The sequence below is a fragment of the Alnus glutinosa genome, chromosome 11 (assembly GCF_958979055.1).
Source record: "Alnus glutinosa chromosome 11, dhAlnGlut1.1, whole genome shotgun sequence".
Classification (NCBI taxonomy): Eukaryota; Viridiplantae; Streptophyta; class Magnoliopsida; order Fagales; family Betulaceae; genus Alnus; species Alnus glutinosa.
This window is the reverse complement of record NC_084896.1, coordinates 5589852-5608710: the sequence shown is the minus strand read 5'-3', so window position 1 is coordinate 5608710 and position 18859 is coordinate 5589852. Positions and strand designations below refer to the sequence as shown.

Here is an 18859-nt window from a genome sequence, read left to right as displayed (position 1 = left end):
TTCAGCAATCCACTTATTTTTTACTTTCTCATTTCACAAGAGAGTAAATATTGCAGAAATTTACACATCTCATTACACATCCTCACATCCAACCCTTGATCAACAACCTATTGACCAAAGGATCCATTATTCCCATCAGTGAAACCAGTTTTTAATACATTCAGAAAGGTAACTTGTAAATGTCACATTCAAAATTACATAGTGTCGACCAAGAGACCATTCCCAAAAGACCTCTGGTTGTAGCAGTCCAGGTTGTCTCCATAGCCAATCCCAAGTATGTCGCAGTACCTTTTATAGAACCCAATTCGATCCTCCACCTTTGGGTTCTTACCTTTCCCACACTCGAGGCCGCCGTTGATGATGTTTGTGACCACGCCATACCCGGGATTCCGGCCGGCAGACTTGTCTGCACCAGACGGGTTCCACCTTCCGGTGATGACATCGTGGCAAGATGGCTTTGGTGACTGTGGAGTCATCCAGAACCAGATTGCCGTCTTGAATGAAATGACTGCGTCAGTAGCTACAAGGTCTGGGTTGTTCAGTAGGTCCACCCCTATGGCTTTTCCGCACCTCCCATAGTTGTAGTTCCTTAATAAATCACCAAAATTGATCAATTAGCGTACAGGAAAAACATGTTTAAACTATACTAAACTGGAAAGAACAGTAATAATTTGTAGAGGTTATGAACACTAACCATGAAAGTTGGATAGGACCACGGCCATAATATTGCCTGCCAGGAGCACAAGGATAATTCGGATCCGAAGCACAGTATGATCCAGGGTTTTGTTCCCTGAGATAGCAATATCCCCAAGAGTATGGTCCATCAGGTGCACTTGCCCACCCCCCTGCATTTACAAAAAAAAAAAAAAAAATCTTACTAGCAATCCATTCAAGGATCGATGTTTCAATGTCATTTCCAGTTTGATTATGCAAACAGTATATTAAATGTGAACAAACCGGTAGTTTCATGGGATGTTTGGCCCAAGAAAGCAGCTATCTCTCTTTTACGTGTGGCGGTGTCCCCAGTGGTAGCAAAGCCGGGAAAGGACTTTGCAGCGGCTATGAAAGCATCATAGGTGTAGAAGCCCTTGGCTGGGCAGCCACCATCGTTACGATGCTTGAGCAAATTATCAAATGCAGACCTTGAGATGAGACCGCTAATGTCACCACCACCGCCGCCACCGCCAGTGCATTGGCTTTGGCAGCCATTGGTGCAGTAATCAGCGGTTGTGCCGCACCAGCCATACTGACTGCAGCACTGCCCACCTGGGCACAGAGCACCTCCAGCTTGCCTTCCACATTGCTCAGCTGAGCCTCCTCGGAATGAGGACAGCAATAAAGACAGAATTGCGATGCCGGCCCAGAACTTCATTTTCTTATTTGTTTATTTTTCTAGTAACTGATGTTTGAAGAGGTTGATCGATGTGGTTTGGTATTTATAGGGGGTGGTAGGCATAGATCGAGGGATTAAGTTTTGTTTGTTTATCTTTAATTGTTTTGGACCTTCTTCAATAACGATGGCTGATTTCAGCTCATCTTATCTAGTAGCATTAATTTAACAAAGGGAGAAAAAGTTGCACCTGGGCGGCTTTGAAAATCTTTAACTTCTCGTACTTGATTGCTATAGATAATTATTAAACATTATTCACACGTCATCTCATAGCGTACCTGTAAAACAGCACGCAACACAAACAGATATCAATCTTTATGACATTATAAAAAAGACTTGGTTCATCGCACGGTCTGGTTTAGCCATATGAAAGAAAGAGTAGAGCAGTTTGAAATCTGTCAGGAGTTGTCAGCAAAGAATTAAGAACCAACTTGATCTCCTACGTTTAAGTTAGCAAAGGTAAATGATGAGAATTGCTTTGAGAATTAATGAGAGCTAATTAAATTGTTAATTTGTTGAGAGAATGTTTGTGTGATGATACATGAAATGAAATGATCGCAAATATATATTCTCCTTGAGAAATGATCCCTTCACTCATTTCTCACAACAAGTTGACGTGGCTGGTAATAAAATATTACCAGCCACGTCAGCTTGTTGTGGGGCTGTTGTGAGAAATGAGTATAGAAATCATTTCTCATTCTCCTTATAGTATGGCCATGTCCAATTGTGCCACCGAATTATATATGGCTAATTGGCAGGTTATGTCTATAATCTGATTAGATGCCATGCTCTTGTGGCTTATTGACAAGCTCTTGTGAGCCGGTCAAAATGCATGACTCCGCGTGGCTTTATCGTGTCGGCCTAAATCGGGGGCCCCAAGTTTACTGTTCTAAATTATTGAGGCCTAGCTAGCATTGCTCAAAAAAACATATATAGTTCCAAAATTTTGTTTGGTAAGCATGCATGATAGATGCAATTTGACCATTTCAACATCAAGAAACCAAGTAGACAAAATAATGCATGAAACTTTAGCCTTTGGAAAATGAATTTCCTTTTTATAAAGTGAAGTAGGAAAAGCAAGGATACGCATGCCCAAGGAAAGTGATGGAGAATTCCCCAGAAAATTAGGACACGGCAGACACCATTTTTTCCAACGTGATGACCATTAATTAGCGCGTTTTGAAATTAAAGTTGAAAATAGGTTTTGGTGCCCTGGACCTGGAGAGCGACCCTACGCCACCGCCCTACCCTACGTACAGACGGTCCACATGACTTTGCCTTTCTTTTATATTTTACTTTTCATAGTCTTAATAATTATATTATATAAATATCTCGGTTTGACGGTGAAGAAGAAGTTTGAATAAGATTATATTTATCATTATCTTGTACACCCATCGCGGCAATCCATAATATTATTTGTTTTGTTACCCATTAAAGATTTTTTTTTTTTTTTTTTTTAATTTTTTTTTACTTTTTAATTTTTTTCTTTTTAACTTTTTTCTTTTTATTGATACCCATTAATTAGGGAAGTTGTTACAAAGCAATAATGGAATCCGAGAGCCTTTTGGTTCCCACTTATACAAGTTTATTTATTTATTTATTTTAACAAGGATAAATCTTCATTATAATATGAGATCCAAAGGGTCAGTGGCAGTAATTAGGGATACAAAGATTCTTAAAACAAAGTTCAGGACTGAATCTTGACTTGTTGAGTAGCTGTAAAAGCATATGTACAAATAATACAAGCCTCTCTTTGCATATAAGTTCTACTAGAGGAGATAAGAGAGTGTAGATTCTGATATAAAAACAGTTATTACAATCCAATTTAGATCTAAAATCTACCGTGGCAGGCTGCAAGGGTAATAACATAACACAAACTTAAAAAACTAGAACAATAACAAAACAAAACTGGCCGGCTAAAATAAGCACATGGAGTTGCCAGTGATGGCACCTGTATACCACGCTCCCGCACCAGAAGACTACCCACCATCAGAAAAACCACAAAAACTCCCGAGAACTGCCAACCACGGATTGGAGGAGATGATGGAGCCAACACATGCACACCGGCGAGAGAGGAGTGCTTGCTAGCATGTGCACACCACGCTCTGTTGTATGGACAGTCAGGGAAAACATGCCTGAGTGCGATAGAGATGGAGGACGACGTCGAACACCCTGGAGGGGCGCGTGACATGCAGATATTAACGGGGAATCATAGATCTAGCGCCAAAAACAAGTGGCTTGTAAATCGAGCCAAAATACTTTCCTTCCACTAAGTGGCTGCTGGCCGGAACCTTACCCAAATCAACCCATCAATAGATTGAAACCCTTAAACTTCTAAGTCCTCAGAAGGATGTTTGAAAATTACCGTTTACCTCTTGGTTTCAGAAAACGACACTAAGAGAGAAGAAACAACAGTAGCCCACGGCTGACGGCTCAGTGCCGACTGAAACAATAAAGACAGAAAGTAGAAACAAATCAAAGAAAACAAAAATAGGGGGTCAGGGGGCAAGCCCCCTCCCCCTCAAACCAGAAAGCAAAGAGAAAACCCTAGCAGCTAGGGTTTCTCGAGAGCAAGTCGTTCGTTTATGCAAGTTTATTTCAAAACAAAAAAAAAAGAAAAAAAAAAGAAAAGAAAAGAAAAAGAAAAAGCCATATGTCCAGATGTGGTGTAAAACCTATCTTTTACAATGTCCAATAAGAGGTTAATACCTAAAAACACAAAATACAATGTAGATGAAAACACTAAATCCTATACCCAAAGCCAAAACGAACCTATGACAAAAAAGGAGGCACTTTCCCCTTTCAACAAATATGTTAGTAGTATAGGCATTTTAGTTGTTATCTAATAGTTCAGGCTATATCATGTTTGTGTTTTTGGATTCTCAATTTTCATGCAATTGTGTGATAATATGTTATTTTGATCGGTAAGAATATTTGCAAGACTCATTTAAGTGCTTATAAGATTGTTAAAATTGGTTTTTTTATAGTCAGTATAGTTCAATTGTTGTCTTAAATGGTTATATAGCCAAAAAGAAAAAAAAAAAAGAAAAAAGAAAAAAGTATGGTTTCAAAGTAATGGGATATTAGTAGTATGTTTTCAGACGAGATGTTCGTTCATGTTTGTGCTTTTGGGTTCTCAATATTCCTACAACAATTCTTTTTTTTTTTTTTTTTTTAATAAAATCACTAACATTCCTTTGTTTACAAATGTAGCAGAATCGGATATGGGCTTGGCTAATGGGCCTTCACCTCGTTATAAGGGGAGCTAGGACTCAATAGTGGGCCGAATGAAATGGCAACCGGTGGGGGATGGGTTGCATGAGGTACAACTAGATTGGAACCCAAATTGTGACGACCCATTTTTTTTTTTTTTTTTTTTTTTTTGTGTATAAAATGTTTATAAAATATAAAAGGGTCATCACAGTGGCACGACTACGTATCGCTCAGCCAACATACATACATGCTCCATATCATGTACCTGATACTCAGAGTAATATCTAACAACGGAATAATCATAACGTTACATCTTATAACGGAAAGCACATCTAAATATACATGTGGTTCATACAAAAGAGCCATATATCTGTCTAACTGTTTAAGGCTTACAATTCCACTAATACAAAAGAATGGCTACACAAAAGAATATGTGATACCTACGTCACTAGCCATATACAAAATACCCCAAAAGAGTGAACTCCATAGTCCAACTCAATACGACTGTCGCGGTGTGCTTCAATCGTAATATCTCAAATACGCAGCTACGGGGTCCTCCTCTAAGTCAGGTGTACCTGCAGTCAAATGGACATCATCTATACGGTTGTGGGGGTTTGCCACATCCGTATAGGTGAAATGATGAGTTCACCGCCTCAGTACATAATACCGAGACCTCAGTGATATTAAACTAACTGAGTTTTCGCAAAGAACCAACTTTTCTTTTTAGTCTCGCGTACACTATAACAGCTACTAATTTATAAAATTTTGTTTGAAAACCCCCATAGCTGATATAGCAAACACCGACTATCAGAAAACATTTAAAGCATACTATGTAGTTGGACCCATACGTAGAAGTTCCATTGGCTTGGAAACAACCACGTATAAACCCACCTACAATAATACTTTTATGTTGGTAGCTCAAATGCACATAGATCTAACGTTATTAACTGTGATGACACTGTGCCTCAGGGCATTACAACTTCATGTCAAAGCACATAGTTGTCCATGCGGTTACTAGAGTAAGACTTTGATATCCAAACACTTCTTACTGATGTGCTACGACAATTCATCTACCTACTCCCAAGCCACACTGATATCGCAACCAATAGCGTCAAAACCAAGCACACTAAGCTTAAAACATGCCATCTCGCTCTTTAGTACAAGCTTACTATCATTTTCCGATCATGGTTAACACGGAATCCTAGGGCATTACAACTTCATGTCGAGGACATAGTTGTCCATGCGGTTACTAGAGTAAAACTCGAGTATCCAAGCACTTCTTACTCACGTGCCACGACAATTCATCTACCTACTCCTAGGACACTGTATTACTCATACCGAACCATGACAATATTCTTGTTCATCCAAGCTCAATGTTCTAAAATTATGCAACTAGACGATAGCAGTATACATAACCTCTTTTGCCATTAAAACTCTTAGGCATACTAATACGTCTAGCATAATAATTGCAATATTCTATATCATGAAAACATCACACAATTTAAATCATGCTATGTATGCTATGCATGCTGATGTGCTGCTGATAAACTGCTGAACTGAACTGTTACTGGCCTGCCGCTGGGTTATTGTAGGGTTACTGTATGCTCATGCTCTATACTACATGCTCTATGCTCTTTGCTTGACTAGTAAATATTGCTTTACTGTACCATGCTGATAAATCATACTTTCTAAACATTTTAATATTTCATCCAAAACATACAACACACTATACTTTACTCTGAAACTATCCTTGATATATTTGAACATACTCTAAAGTACTCAAATCCACAAAACAGATATATTCAACATACAGTTGGTTCGGATTTATGAAACAACATATATATTTTGCAATTCTATAATATATAAAAATAACGGTTTCTCAGTGAGTAAAATATCACCTGATTGCTTGCACACCAACACTAACAAGTCCTAGGCTCAATCCCCAAAGTACCGCTGTACATAACACATTGCATCTATTTAGTTTCTATCCAATAGTTACATTAATTTTCCCTTTGAATTTCCCAATGACTATTTTACCCATCAATTGCCTAAACTCATACTTAACAATATTTCTAAGCTTATAAGTAAAATCCCTAATTTTATACAAGTTACTAACATCAAAACCCAACCCCACCAATTTTTATTTATTTATTTATTTTATAAAACTCATGGTTAATTTAGGGTTAATCATCACTATCACCACAATTAGCACATAAATTAACAATCTAATTTTAAACAATTAAAAACCTCAAATTAATTCCATCCATTAAATTAGGGTTTTCCCAAACTTAACACCCAATAACAATATTTATTAACACAATGGCATTTACTAAATGTTAATCTCCTAAAATCCTACAAATATCAAATGCCCAAAAATTAAGGCTTGAGGAAAACTTACTCAAATTCACCAAACTTCAACTCAAAATTTGAGTAGCCTCAAGTAAGCTTCAATAAACTCAAATACCTAAAGAACATAGAGGATTAAACTCATATTTAGGATTTTACCCAAAAATCATGAAATCATGAGTTTAGTGTTTTACCTTAAAATAATCGGTAAAAACGTAGATCCAAGTGCAAGGATCACGTTTTCGAAAATGGATTGAAGATCCGACCGTTGGATCTTTGTAAATCTAGACTTTTGTATCAATATGGTGTTAAACCTCCCCTCCCCTCTTTCTACACTATCACGGTCTGAAGGAATGAGGCACACTGCCTCATTCCTTTTTCATAAGTGAGGCGCACACGTTACCTTTCTACACTATCACGTTACTTTTTTTTTTTTTCTTAACTGAAGGGCTTGACGCCCTTTAGTCCTGAAATGGCCGAATGGCCATTTCAGATTCGGCCGTACGTCCTTTAAAATGAAAGGTCGGCGGCCCAGTTTTTATATATATATATATATATATATATATATATATATATATATATATATATATATATATATATATATATATTATTTCTTACTTCTTTTATTTTTCTTAATTCTTATTTCTTTTGTAATTTCATTGAAATTCCTAATTCTTTTTAAACTTAAAAATATTCTCTTACATTTTTCTTTTCTTAACTACAATTTACAAGTCTATAGGATCAAACTAAACACACCAAATAGACTTATTTTATTTTTATCCTAATAAACCCATTAAATATTTTCTAGGACATTACACAAATGCCACGTCCTATTTCTCCAAAGTTGTATCTAGCAGCACCCCTGTCTCAAACACGTGTAAATCAAGTCAACCACACATTAGCTTATCTCCAACAATGCCGATGAACAGATTAGAAACTTTTCCAAAAACAACTTGAGGCTGAGAACAATTTCTCTGCTAGTGAGGTTCGCTCACAAGGGTCAACCAGATTTTATTCAAAAGGAGGGAAGAAGAGTGGTAAGCAGGGGAGTTTCTCTGGAAATCTTTCGGTTAAGGAGAAAGAGAAAGTGTTTGTGGAAGGGCAGGTTGGAAAACGAAAGCTAAGTCGAGAAGGGGGGTCATCAAATAAGGAGAGGAAGTATGTTGGGCGTACTAATCCTAGCAGGGGGTTTTCGGTGGAGGCTGTGGAGCATCTCCGCCGAACGCCATGATTGCTCTAAGTTGGAACTAGCGGGGGCTTGGGAACCCCCCGACAGTCCGGTCCCTTTGCCGTCTGGTAAAGGATAAGAAGCCTACTTTGGTCTTCCTTATGGAAACCAAAGTGACACGATAGAGGGTTAACTTTCTACCTTCTAAAACTGGTTTTGATAATATGTTTGTAGTGGATTGCCGTGGGAAGAGTGGGGGTTTGATTCTTCTTTGGAAGTCTTCTGCGGTGGTTGAGATACAGAATTTTAGCAATAATCATATAAATGCAGTGATTAAGGACTCCCCTTTGGAGCTTCTTGGAAGCTAACTGGATTTTATGGTCATCCTGAGGTCTCTAAGCAACAATTTTCTTGGGCGTTGCTTCGGCACTTGGCAACACTTTCACCAACTCCATGGCTCTGCCTAGGAGATTTTAATGAGATTGTTTCATTGGGAGAAAAATCTAGCAATACCTCCCTGCCTCGAGTCCAAATGGAGTCATTCCAAAAGGCCCTATCCGATTGCAACCTTTTGGACTTGGGTTTTGTAGGACCAAGATATACATGGTGTAATGATCGAATGAATGGAGGTATCACACGAGAAAGGCTTGACAGGGTAGTTACCAACCATGAGTGGAGCCGGTTTTCTGATGTGATCAGTGTTGATGTTTTGCCTAGGAATTGCTCAGATCACAAGCCTCTCCTTGTGTTTTTCTCCAAACACCATGTTATGGCTTGGCGTAAGCAAAGACAGTTCAAGTATGAAGCAAGCTGGGAAAAGCATAAGGATTATGGGAAGTTGGTAAAACAGGTATGGAGGGTTCGTGACTCCTGGGAGACTGCATGGACCAAACTGAGGAATAATTTAAAAGGTTGCCAAAGGGTGTTCCAGAAGTGGGTGAGAAAGGAAGGTGGTAATTTGGAGGAAAAAAATAAGAGGGAAGAAGCAGGAATTGCAATTTCTTCAAATGCTGGAGCCTGATTGTGATTTAGAGGAGTATCAAGTTAAAGATGAAATGCACTCTCTCCTTGAACAAGAAGAGATTAAATGGAAGCAAAGAGTGAAGGAGAATTGTTTGGTGTTTTCATGCTAGTGCTAATAAAAATCACAGAAGCCATCATGTAGAAAGTATTATTGATCAGGAAGGAAGACAGTGCTTTAATAAGGAGGAAATTGAGGGGGCCTTTGTGCATTATTTTCAAACCTTGTTTAAGGCAGGGACTAGCTTAAAGGCTAAAGCCAGCACCAGATTTATCCAGAGAAAGGTTACTCAGGCTATGAATAGAAGACTCTTGGCTGATTTCACTTTGGAAGAGATTGGTACAACACTGAATCAAATGGCAACTTTGAAGGTCTCGGGTCCGGATGGGTTTACTACCAGTTTCTTCCAGCATAATTGGGCTACAATTCACCAGGAGGTTTGCAATGCAATTATGTTTTTCTTCAGTACTGGTTATCTGGATCTAATGATTAATGTAACAAATATTGCTTTGATTCCTAAAGTTGCATCTCCACGTAGTGTCACTGACTTTAGACTTATTAGTTTATGTAATATCATTTATAAATTAATTTCTAAAGTCTTGGCAAACCGGCTAAAGGAAATGCTGCCAGATATTATTTCACCATCCCAGAGTGCTTTTATTCTTGGGCGTTTGATCACAGATAACATCATCATGGCATATGAGACAATGCATACAATGCAGACCCAGATGTGGAGCAAGGTAGGCTATATGGGGTTGAAGTTAGATATAATCCTATAATAGGGTGGAGTGGGCCTTTTTGGAATCAGTTATGCGGAAGCTTGGTTTTGAGGATAGATGGATTCAGTTGGTGATGAGTTGTGTACGGACGGTTTCATACTCCGTGGTGGTAAATAGCCGTTCGGTGGGGAAGATCAAGCCTACGAGGGGTATACGGCAGGGAGATCCTATTTCTCCTTATCTGTTCCTGTTTTGTGCTGAAGCTTTCAGTGCATTGATCACTTAGGATGCAGATACGGGAGTAATCACTGGGGTTCCTGCATCCCCTCGTGGACCAAGGCTTAGTCATCTATTGTTTGCGGATGACAGCCTACTTTTTTGCAAAGCAAACTCAGTTGAATGGAGGCGCTTAATGAGGATTCTAGAAGTCTATGAAGCTGGGTCGGGACAAAAGGTGAATATCCACAAGACTTCTATTATATTCAGTCGGAACACAAGTGCAGCCAAAAGACAGGAGATTCTTACCTCATCTGGAATTTCTGAGACTCAACGGATAGATACCTACCTTGGATTGCCGTCCATTATTGGCAAATCCAAAATCCAATCTTTTAATAACATTAAAGATCGGGTTCAGCATAGGTTAAACAATTGGAAGGTTAGATTCCTATCTCAGGCAGGTAAGGAGATTCTTCTCAAGGCGGTCGTACAGGCAATTCCCACCTATAGTATGAGTGTGTTTCTACTTCCTGCTACCCTTTGTAGAGATTTACAAAGTATGATGCAACGGTTTTGGTGGGGGCATATGGCGAAAGAGACAAATGTTCACTGGATGTCTTGGGAAAAAATGGGAAAATCAAAGGCAGTAGGGGGGTTGGGATTTCGGAAGCTCAACATTTTTAACAAGGCCTTGTTGGCTAAGCAAGGGTGAAGGCTTGTACAGGATCCCAATTCTCTTGTTGCTCAAGTACTCAAGGCCAAATATTTTCCACAGGTTTCTTTTTTGTGTTCTGAGTTGGGTAACAAACCTTCCTATGTGTGGAGAAGTTTGATGTCGGCCAAGGAACTACTACAAGAAGGGCTGATATGGCGAATTGGGATGGAAGGAGCATTAAAATTTGGCAAGACAGGTGGCTCCCAACGCCTACTTCTTATACATTGCAATCCCATCCCAAGGTTATTCCCGACTCTTCTACAGTTTCAGTGCTTATTGACCATGAGGTGTGTGGGTGGAATTCTGGATTCATCACGGAGATTTTCAGCCCAGAAGTGGCCAAGGTTATTGTATCTATTCGCTTGTGCCCTACTCTACCACCAGATAGACTTGTTTGGAGAGGAACCGCAAATGTCATTTTTTTCTATGAGGAGTGCCTATCATATAGGGATGGAAGTGAAGCGCGGGATAATGTAAGCACTTCTAAGGAAGTTGGGGGTCATAAGGTCTGGTATACCATTTGGAGGTTGGGGGTGCTGAATAATGTCAAGATTTTTATATGGCGTGCATGTAATGACCTCCTGCCCACAAAACCGAATCTACTCGGAAGGAAAATTGTGGAAAATGAGTTATGCTTGTGCTGTTGTAGAGATGCTGAATCAGGTATTCATGCTCTTTGGAATTGCCCGGCAGTTCAAGATGTGTGGGGAGGGGGACTTTGATTTTCCAAAAAACTGTTTTGTGGGAGAGTCTTTCATGCAGCTGGTGGAGTTTTGTCTGGATAGGTTTAGTACCGAAGACATGGAGCTAATGGCTGTGCTCTCTCGCAGAATTTGGCTGAGGAGGAATAAGTTCATTTTTTATTCTATTTTCACTCATCCTGAGGTGATTTTCACTGAAGCCGTAGCTCTTCTTGATGAGTACCGCAGGTATAATAGAAGAGAAGACGAGCTGAACACTCGCAATGGGGTGCGGCATTCTGTTAGTGCAATGACATTGTGGAAGCCGCCGCCAGATGGTATTATTAAGGTAAATTCGGATGCATCAGTAAATGATAAAAAACAATTAATTGGCATTGGTATTGTGGCTAGAGACAACACTAGCAATGTCTTGGGTGTACGGGCTGTTTCAAAACATGTTGTGGCGGCACCCAAAGTGGCAGAATATATGGCGGCCTTAGAAGCTGTTTTGTTCTATAAAGCAGCAGGTTTTATGGAGATAATTTTGGAGGGGTATGCAAACAAGTGGTTGATGATGTTAATTCCGCTTCTCTAATTTTAAATGCTGCAAGCCATTTTGTTGATGGAATTAAGAAGGGGATTCTTGGTCTTAGACATGCTTCCGTGGTCCATGTGGGTAGAGAGACCAATAATGTTGCTCATTGTTTGGCTAAGGAGGCCTCTACCCATGTGATTGATAATGTATGGCTTGAAGAGATTCGTAGTTTTATTTTGCATATTATACTTAGGGAGTTTTCTTCTCCCTAGATCCTTATATGGGATCAATTTTGTTCTTTCAATGAAGAGATTCTACATTGTTAAAAAAAAAAAGAAAAAGAAAAAAATGACTAAAACTAACTGGTATCAGGTTTTAACATTCATTTTTGGTAGCCAATTAGTTAATTGAGCCAGGAGAAAGAAATTGGTTAGTATAATCTTTTAAAGACTTTTCTAGTTGCAATTAATAAGGCTATCTCCTAGAGTTGTGCATTTTGAAAAATATATCACCATCTCTCGTTGGATGATGAGAATCACTTTTGAAAAAAAAAAAAAAAAATTAGAAAGAGAGCATTTTCCTTCAAATAATATATAAATTCAGCAATCCACTTATTTTTACTTTCTCATTTCACGAGAACGGAATTGCAGACATTTACACATACAGTCAAAAAAAGAAGAAAAAAAAGAAGAAGACATGGCTAATGGCTTAGTGAGGGTTTCGAACCCTTGATCAACCACCAATTGACCAAAGGACCCTTATTCACCGACTAATTAAACACGTACAAACCCTCAAGGCCACAAGGTTTGGGCTACATAGTGTCGACCAAGACCAAGAGACCATTCCCAAAAGACCTCTGGTTGTAGCAGTCGAGGTTGGCTCCATAGCCAACCCCAAGTATGTCGCAGTACCTTTTATAGAACCCAATTCGATCCTCCACCTTTGGGTTCTTACCTTTCCCACACTCGAGGCCGCCGTTGATGATGTTTGTGACCACGCCATACCCGGGATTCCGGCCGGCGGACTTGTCGGCACCAGACGGGTTCCACCTTCCGGTGATGACATCGTGGCAAGATGGCTTTGGTGACTGTGGAGTCATCCAGAACCAGATTGCCGTCTTGAATGAAATGACTGCGTCAGTGGCTACTCGGTCTGGGTTGTTCAGTAGGTCTACTCCTATGGCTTTTCCGCACCTCCCATAGTTGTAGTTCCTAAATAAATCACCACAATTGATCAATTAATCAGCGTACAAGACAAACATGTTGGCAGTAAATATCCTGTTACACGACCAGCTAATTCGACCAGATTTGGTTTATTGGTCCCGACTAAATCTTATTCCGGCCCCATTCCCACTTATTTCTCCCTTCCCTCTCTTTTTCCTATGTAGTGGTAAAATTTCACCCCCTTTAATTTCTTGGTGAAAATAGCTGTATCCTTTCTTACTTTGTATTTTGTTTCATTATTTCAATGAACTTACAAGAAAAAAAGAAATCAATTCTTTATTTATTTATTTTTAACTGAGGGCTGATTTTCACTTTCTCTTTGTTCCAATTATATGGTAGTGGTATACAGTTAAATAAATATCATTGCTTAGCTCTTAAACTACTACTAAAATGGAAAGAACAGTAATAATTTGTAGAGGTCATGAACACTAACCATGAAAGTTGGACAGGACCACGGCCATAATATTGCTTGCCAGAAGCACAAGGATAATTCGGATCCGAAGCACAGTATGATCCAGGGTTTTGTTCCCTGATATGGCAATATCCCCAAGAGTATGGTCCATCAGGTGCACTTGCCCACCCCCCTACATATACATGTTTCAGCAAAGATTAATTCACTAGCCAATGCAGTAATTCAGCTAGCTAGATATAAGATTAAAAAAAAAAAAAAATTGTTTATGAATCCTTTCATATTTGTAACAAATTGTTTATGCCGACAGTAATATTAAATGTGAACAAACCGGTAGTTTCATGGGATGTTTGGCCTAAGAAAGCAGCTATCTCTCTTTTACGTGTGGCGGTGTCCCCAGTGGTAGCAAAGCCGGGAAAGGATTTTGCAGCGGCTATGAAAGCGTCATAGGTGTAGAACCCCTTGGCTGGGCAGCCGCCATCGTTACGATGTTTGAGCAAATTATCAAATGCAGACGTTGAGATGAGAGCGCCAATGTTGTCCCCAACACCACCAACTCCATTGCATTGGCTTTGGCAACCGTCGGCACAGTAATCAGAGGTGGTGCCGCACCAGCCATACTGGCTGCAGCACAGCCCACCTGGGCACGTAGCACCTCCAGCTTGCGTCCCACATTGCTCAGCTGAGCCTCCTTGGAATGAGGACAGCAAAAAAGACAGAATTGGCAAGGCCCAAAACTTCATTTTCATATTTGTTTGTGTTTCTACTTTCTAGTAACTGTGGTGTTTGAGGAGGTTGATGTGGTTTGATATTTATATTGGGGGTGGACTTGGCAGAGAGGGATAAAGTTTTGTTTGTTTATCTTTAATTGTTTTGGACTACTTAAATAAAGATGGCTGATTTCAGCTTCCCACTTTATCTAGGTACTCTAATTTAACAAAGGGCGAAAAAAGAGCCTATCGTGACATTGAAAATCACCATTATCATCGTCGGATGAAATAACAAATGAAAATATATGTTGCATTTAATGGTGATTTTTACTGTCACGTCAATCTTCGCTTCTTGTATGTACATGATTACTATGGATTATAATTATTAAACATTATTCGACTCCGTACACTCATACGTCATCTCATTGCGTGTAAAACAACACACAACTGACAACACAAATGGATATCAATCTTTAGGACGTTGTAAAAAAATTATGGGATAGTAATGATAGAAGGCATGTCTTCTTAATTTGTGTCATCTTAAATGTTATTCATGTGTCTTTTAAAATTATCATTGAATTTGCAATGATAATTATTAAATTTTGATCCAACAAAAAAATTTTAGATTATCAAATTATATGAATTCATGCCCTTTTTTACTTTGAATGACGTAAAAAAATGCTATATAATAAAAATATGACAAGTTATCGAGGCAATAAAAAAAAATCATTCTAAAAGGCGTTTTCTTTATTTTTAAGGAGACGCTTCTTCTTTACTAAACCAAAAGATAGTTTTTTTTTGCTCAAAGTTTTACACGACATATATAAAGTGTAAGAACCTGAAAAAAAATATACTCAATTCTCATTATTAACATGTCACATTTAAATATGTAGCATTTTTCATGCGTTTAATGCATGAAACAACCTAAATTCATATAATTTGAAAATTTACAATTTTAAAGAAATTTTAAGAAATTTTAAGAAATTCTAATCGCACAAAGACAAGACGATAAGAGTCTTCCTTATAGCATTACTTAATTCTAGTAGACCAAAGCCGCCATGATGTCGACCCCAAGACAGGACAAAATAAAATGTCACTTTCTCACTCATGAAGCTATTGCATGCCTTTGAAAAGCAGGATATGCTCAGGAAAGTGATAATTAAAATATCCCATAAAATTAGTCCTATGGCTTTGAGCAGGCAAATAAAGATGAGCATATCCCATTTTTAAAACTAATGTATATCACTTCACTCATTCACAACCTAAGGGTTAGCCGTGCTTTATCACCCATCCAGACGGTCCACATGAATTTCTTTACATGTATTATAAATAAATTCACCGGCCGGCTTTATGTCTCACATTTTCTGTTAAGTAGATTGAGTTTTATAAGTGATTTTAGCGCTTTTTTTTTACTAATTATATCTATGCTATCACTCTAAAATAACTAATCAGGTTGACAGACAGTGCCCATTCACCCAATAGAATAACAGAATAATGGTGAAATGGGATTTAGTATTTCTCTTATGTTATATTTTACTTTTCAATAATCTTAAATTATATAAATATCTACGGTTGACTGTGAAGAAGTCTGAATAAGATTGGCATCCTTATCTTGTACACCAATTTTAAAATGATCTTCTATGGTCATCCATATAATTATTTGTATTGCTTTGTTACCCATAGGCCATACCCTACTTTTAATTTTGTGGCCTTTTTTTCAGTGTTCATTTTTGGGCCCTTAAGATAGCCCAGATCGCTTCCCTCTTGTTCCTTTTTCAGGCCTGAGCCCACTTAGCTACAACAATGGGCCAAATGCTGACTTAAGCCCAGATGGTATATAGGAAGTATTATTGACAGCTTTGATGTATTGACCATAATCTATTAAGCCATAATTTGCTCCTCGCACTTCCTTCTTACCCAATGGGGAAGGGACCCAAAATAAAAAGGATAAAAAAAGGCAGCAATACTATTTTACAGTTTAGTGCAAAATGATAACATCTGGGGCATGCCCTTGAGTAGTTTTGGATCCACCCCATATCTTTGGTCCTAAGCAACCGATATACCACTACAAAAATCGCATGAAATAGCCACGTGCAGTTTGACACGTGTACAGTGTCGTACACGTGTCAAACATTTAGACACGTGTAGTTTGACACGCGTATTACGCGTGTCAAATGTGCATGTTACAAACTGCACAGTTTGACACGCGTATCTGAATACACGTGTCAAATTTGACACGTGTATTCCAATACGCGTGTCAAATTTTTTTGACACGTGTATCGGAATACACGTGTCAAATTTGACACGTGTATTCCGATACGCGTGTCAAAACAGTTTGACACGCGTATTGGAATACGCGTGTCAAATTTGACACGTGTATTCCGATACACGTGTCAAAATGTTTTTAATTAAAAAAAAAACTAAATTCAGTTTTTTATTTAATTAAAATTTTTATTTAATTTTTTAATTGTATTTTTAATTAAAAAAACTGAATTTGGGTTTTTTTTTTTAAAAAAATAAATTTTTTATTGTTTTATAAAATTTATTTGGGTTAATTAAAATTTTTTTTGAATTTTTCAAATTTTGTAATTTTCGACCACAAAATAACGCAGCATTTATTTTACCCAAAACCAACACGAAATCATACTACACAAACAAATAATTAATAACATATTCGTTAACAAGCAAATATTTACGAACAAAAAATAATTACACAAAATATCTACAAATCTGAAAGGCGTCTCTGCGAATCACGAGGTACCGTCCCAGGCGTGTTCTCGCCCACCGGCGATTGCTGCGCAATGAATGGTGTAGCGGGCGAAGGTGTAGCGACAGTGGAGTGCTGGCTCAGCTGTCGTCCAACAGGCGACAACGTACCAACCGTTGTCGAATTACCTGCAAATAATATAGACAATTAAAGTATATAATATTACTTGCAAAATTAAAGGGGTAATGAAAACAAATTGAAATTAATTTTGTCCTATACACAATATAAACCATACCTGCAGATGCACTACCAACGGACGACGTACTACCTACGTGTGCAGGAGAAGACTGATTACCAACACATGGTGCTGGTACTGCCATGGAGGACATGAAGACCTCCATCTCTCGCAAGCGCTGCTCTATGCCGTCGAACTGTTGCACGCGCTGCTCCAACCGGTCATTCCTCGCTCGCTCAGCATGTAGCTCCGCTTGCATCTCTTCCATCTTCCGAGACTGTTCGGCCCAATCCCGAGACGTCCCCTGAGATGGTCCCCCCTGTGACCGAGGCCTATATGAAAAACATGTCCCTCGAACAGGTGTGACGTTCGGGCCAACCTGCCGAACCCTCCCTGCATACTCAGGCCTCCCAATCGCCTGTTCGTAAGCGTCGTTCGGTGCCCAACGCACCGTGTCTGCGGAGACGCTTTGCGTGGCGGCTGGATCACTGGCTAAACTCTGCGTCATCCTCTCCTGTACGTCGTCAACATGAAAAAGTCATATATTGAATAATGACATATCACACATAATTTAAAAATATTAGTAAACTAAATCAGTAGCATACGCATAAGACCCGTGTACGGTCGTTCACGAAAGTGCCGTCCTTCTTTGTGTGGGTCTTCATGAACGACGCGGCGCGAGTGGGGGGCGTGCCAGATGTACATGCCTGTCGTCATGCAGTTGACATATATAACAAACAGATAGCGATAAAAATAGTTTAAAGAAAAAGAAAAAGAAAAACAATTACCAACAAATATTAAAAACATAAACATATATATTTAATTACCTCCTCGTGATTAAATCTGGCATAACTTTTAGATCCCGCACAATGGGGTAGGTCATTCCGCTCCCGCAACCTCTTCATCCGTTCAGAGGTTGCCTACGCATTGAACATGAAAATAAACATGTAACAATTGACACACTTAAATTAAAACTAAAATTAAATGAACTGTTATTAAAAAATAGTTGACAATTTTTTGGCCTACATACGATTTTATGCTCTCTGCACCAATCTCTCAGCAGGAATTCTACATCTTCTGCATCATACTGCTCAAAAAATTTCTCCGGCATTCTCGCACGGATACTCTCGGGCGTGTCATCGTCTCCAATTCGTAGTTGGGTTTTGAACCTCGACTTCCACGAGCGGTGCTTACGTCCAATATCATTCCACGCCTCCTGTTGTGCCCTGCGCATGTCAACTGATACAGGTAGATAGAACTCCTCCTGCACATTTCAATCAAAGCATTATAGGTTTAAAAACTTCAACCTAAACATTAAGCTCAAGTTTAATTCAAATAAATAATTAAATTATATTCATAAACATACCATCAGTGCGTTCCACATTGCCTGCTTAATCTGCCTATTTACCCTCGCCCATTCGTCCCGCATGTGTATGTAGGACCCACTCCTGATCATCTTGCCCACTTCCCGCCGAAAACGATTGCAGGCTCGTCCTACAGGTTGTATAGCAGCATTGTACTGCAATACAACCTTCTTCCCCCTCGGGAGCACCCAGTTTCTCGCTGGGTCGT

At 39.0% G+C, this 18859-nt stretch overlaps 4 protein-coding genes across 4 annotated transcripts; 1 reads left to right on the top strand and 3 right to left on the bottom strand.

The window, feature by feature from the left end:
* LOC133881900 (endochitinase-like) lies at window positions 1-1427 on the bottom strand. Its single transcript, XM_062320970.1, has 3 exons — window positions 958-1427; window positions 695-845; window positions 1-588 (listed from the first exon to the last, which is right to left on the bottom strand). Exons 1-3 carry the CDS (start codon window positions 1370-1372, stop codon window positions 195-197), a joined length of 960 nt encoding a protein of 319 aa, XP_062176954.1. The 5' UTR covers window positions 1373-1427; the 3' UTR covers window positions 1-194.
* Window positions 1428-8649: 7222 nt separating this feature from the next.
* LOC133881036 (uncharacterized) lies at window positions 8650-9138 on the top strand. The gene has a single exon (XM_062320001.1). It carries the CDS (start codon window positions 8650-8652, stop codon window positions 9136-9138), a length of 489 nt encoding a protein of 162 aa, XP_062175985.1.
* A 3463-nt stretch (window positions 9139-12601) lies between these two features.
* Window positions 12602-14427, bottom strand: LOC133881784 (endochitinase-like). Its single transcript, XM_062320817.1, has 3 exons — window positions 13967-14427; window positions 13660-13810; window positions 12602-13214 (listed from the first exon to the last, which is right to left on the bottom strand). Exons 1-3 carry the CDS (start codon window positions 14382-14384, stop codon window positions 12815-12817), a joined length of 969 nt encoding a protein of 322 aa, XP_062176801.1. The 5' UTR covers window positions 14385-14427; the 3' UTR covers window positions 12602-12814.
* Window positions 14428-16989: 2562 nt separating this feature from the next.
* LOC133881461 (uncharacterized) lies at window positions 16990-18418 on the bottom strand. The gene is made up of 5 exons (XM_062320395.1): window positions 18318-18418; window positions 18115-18207; window positions 17893-17994; window positions 17348-17801; window positions 16990-17240 (listed from the first exon to the last, which is right to left on the bottom strand). The coding sequence occupies exons 1-5, from the start codon at window positions 18396-18398 to the stop codon at window positions 17068-17070; spliced, it is 903 nt and encodes a 300-aa protein (XP_062176379.1). The 5' UTR covers window positions 18399-18418; the 3' UTR covers window positions 16990-17067.
* Window positions 18419-18859: the final 441 nt, after the last annotated feature.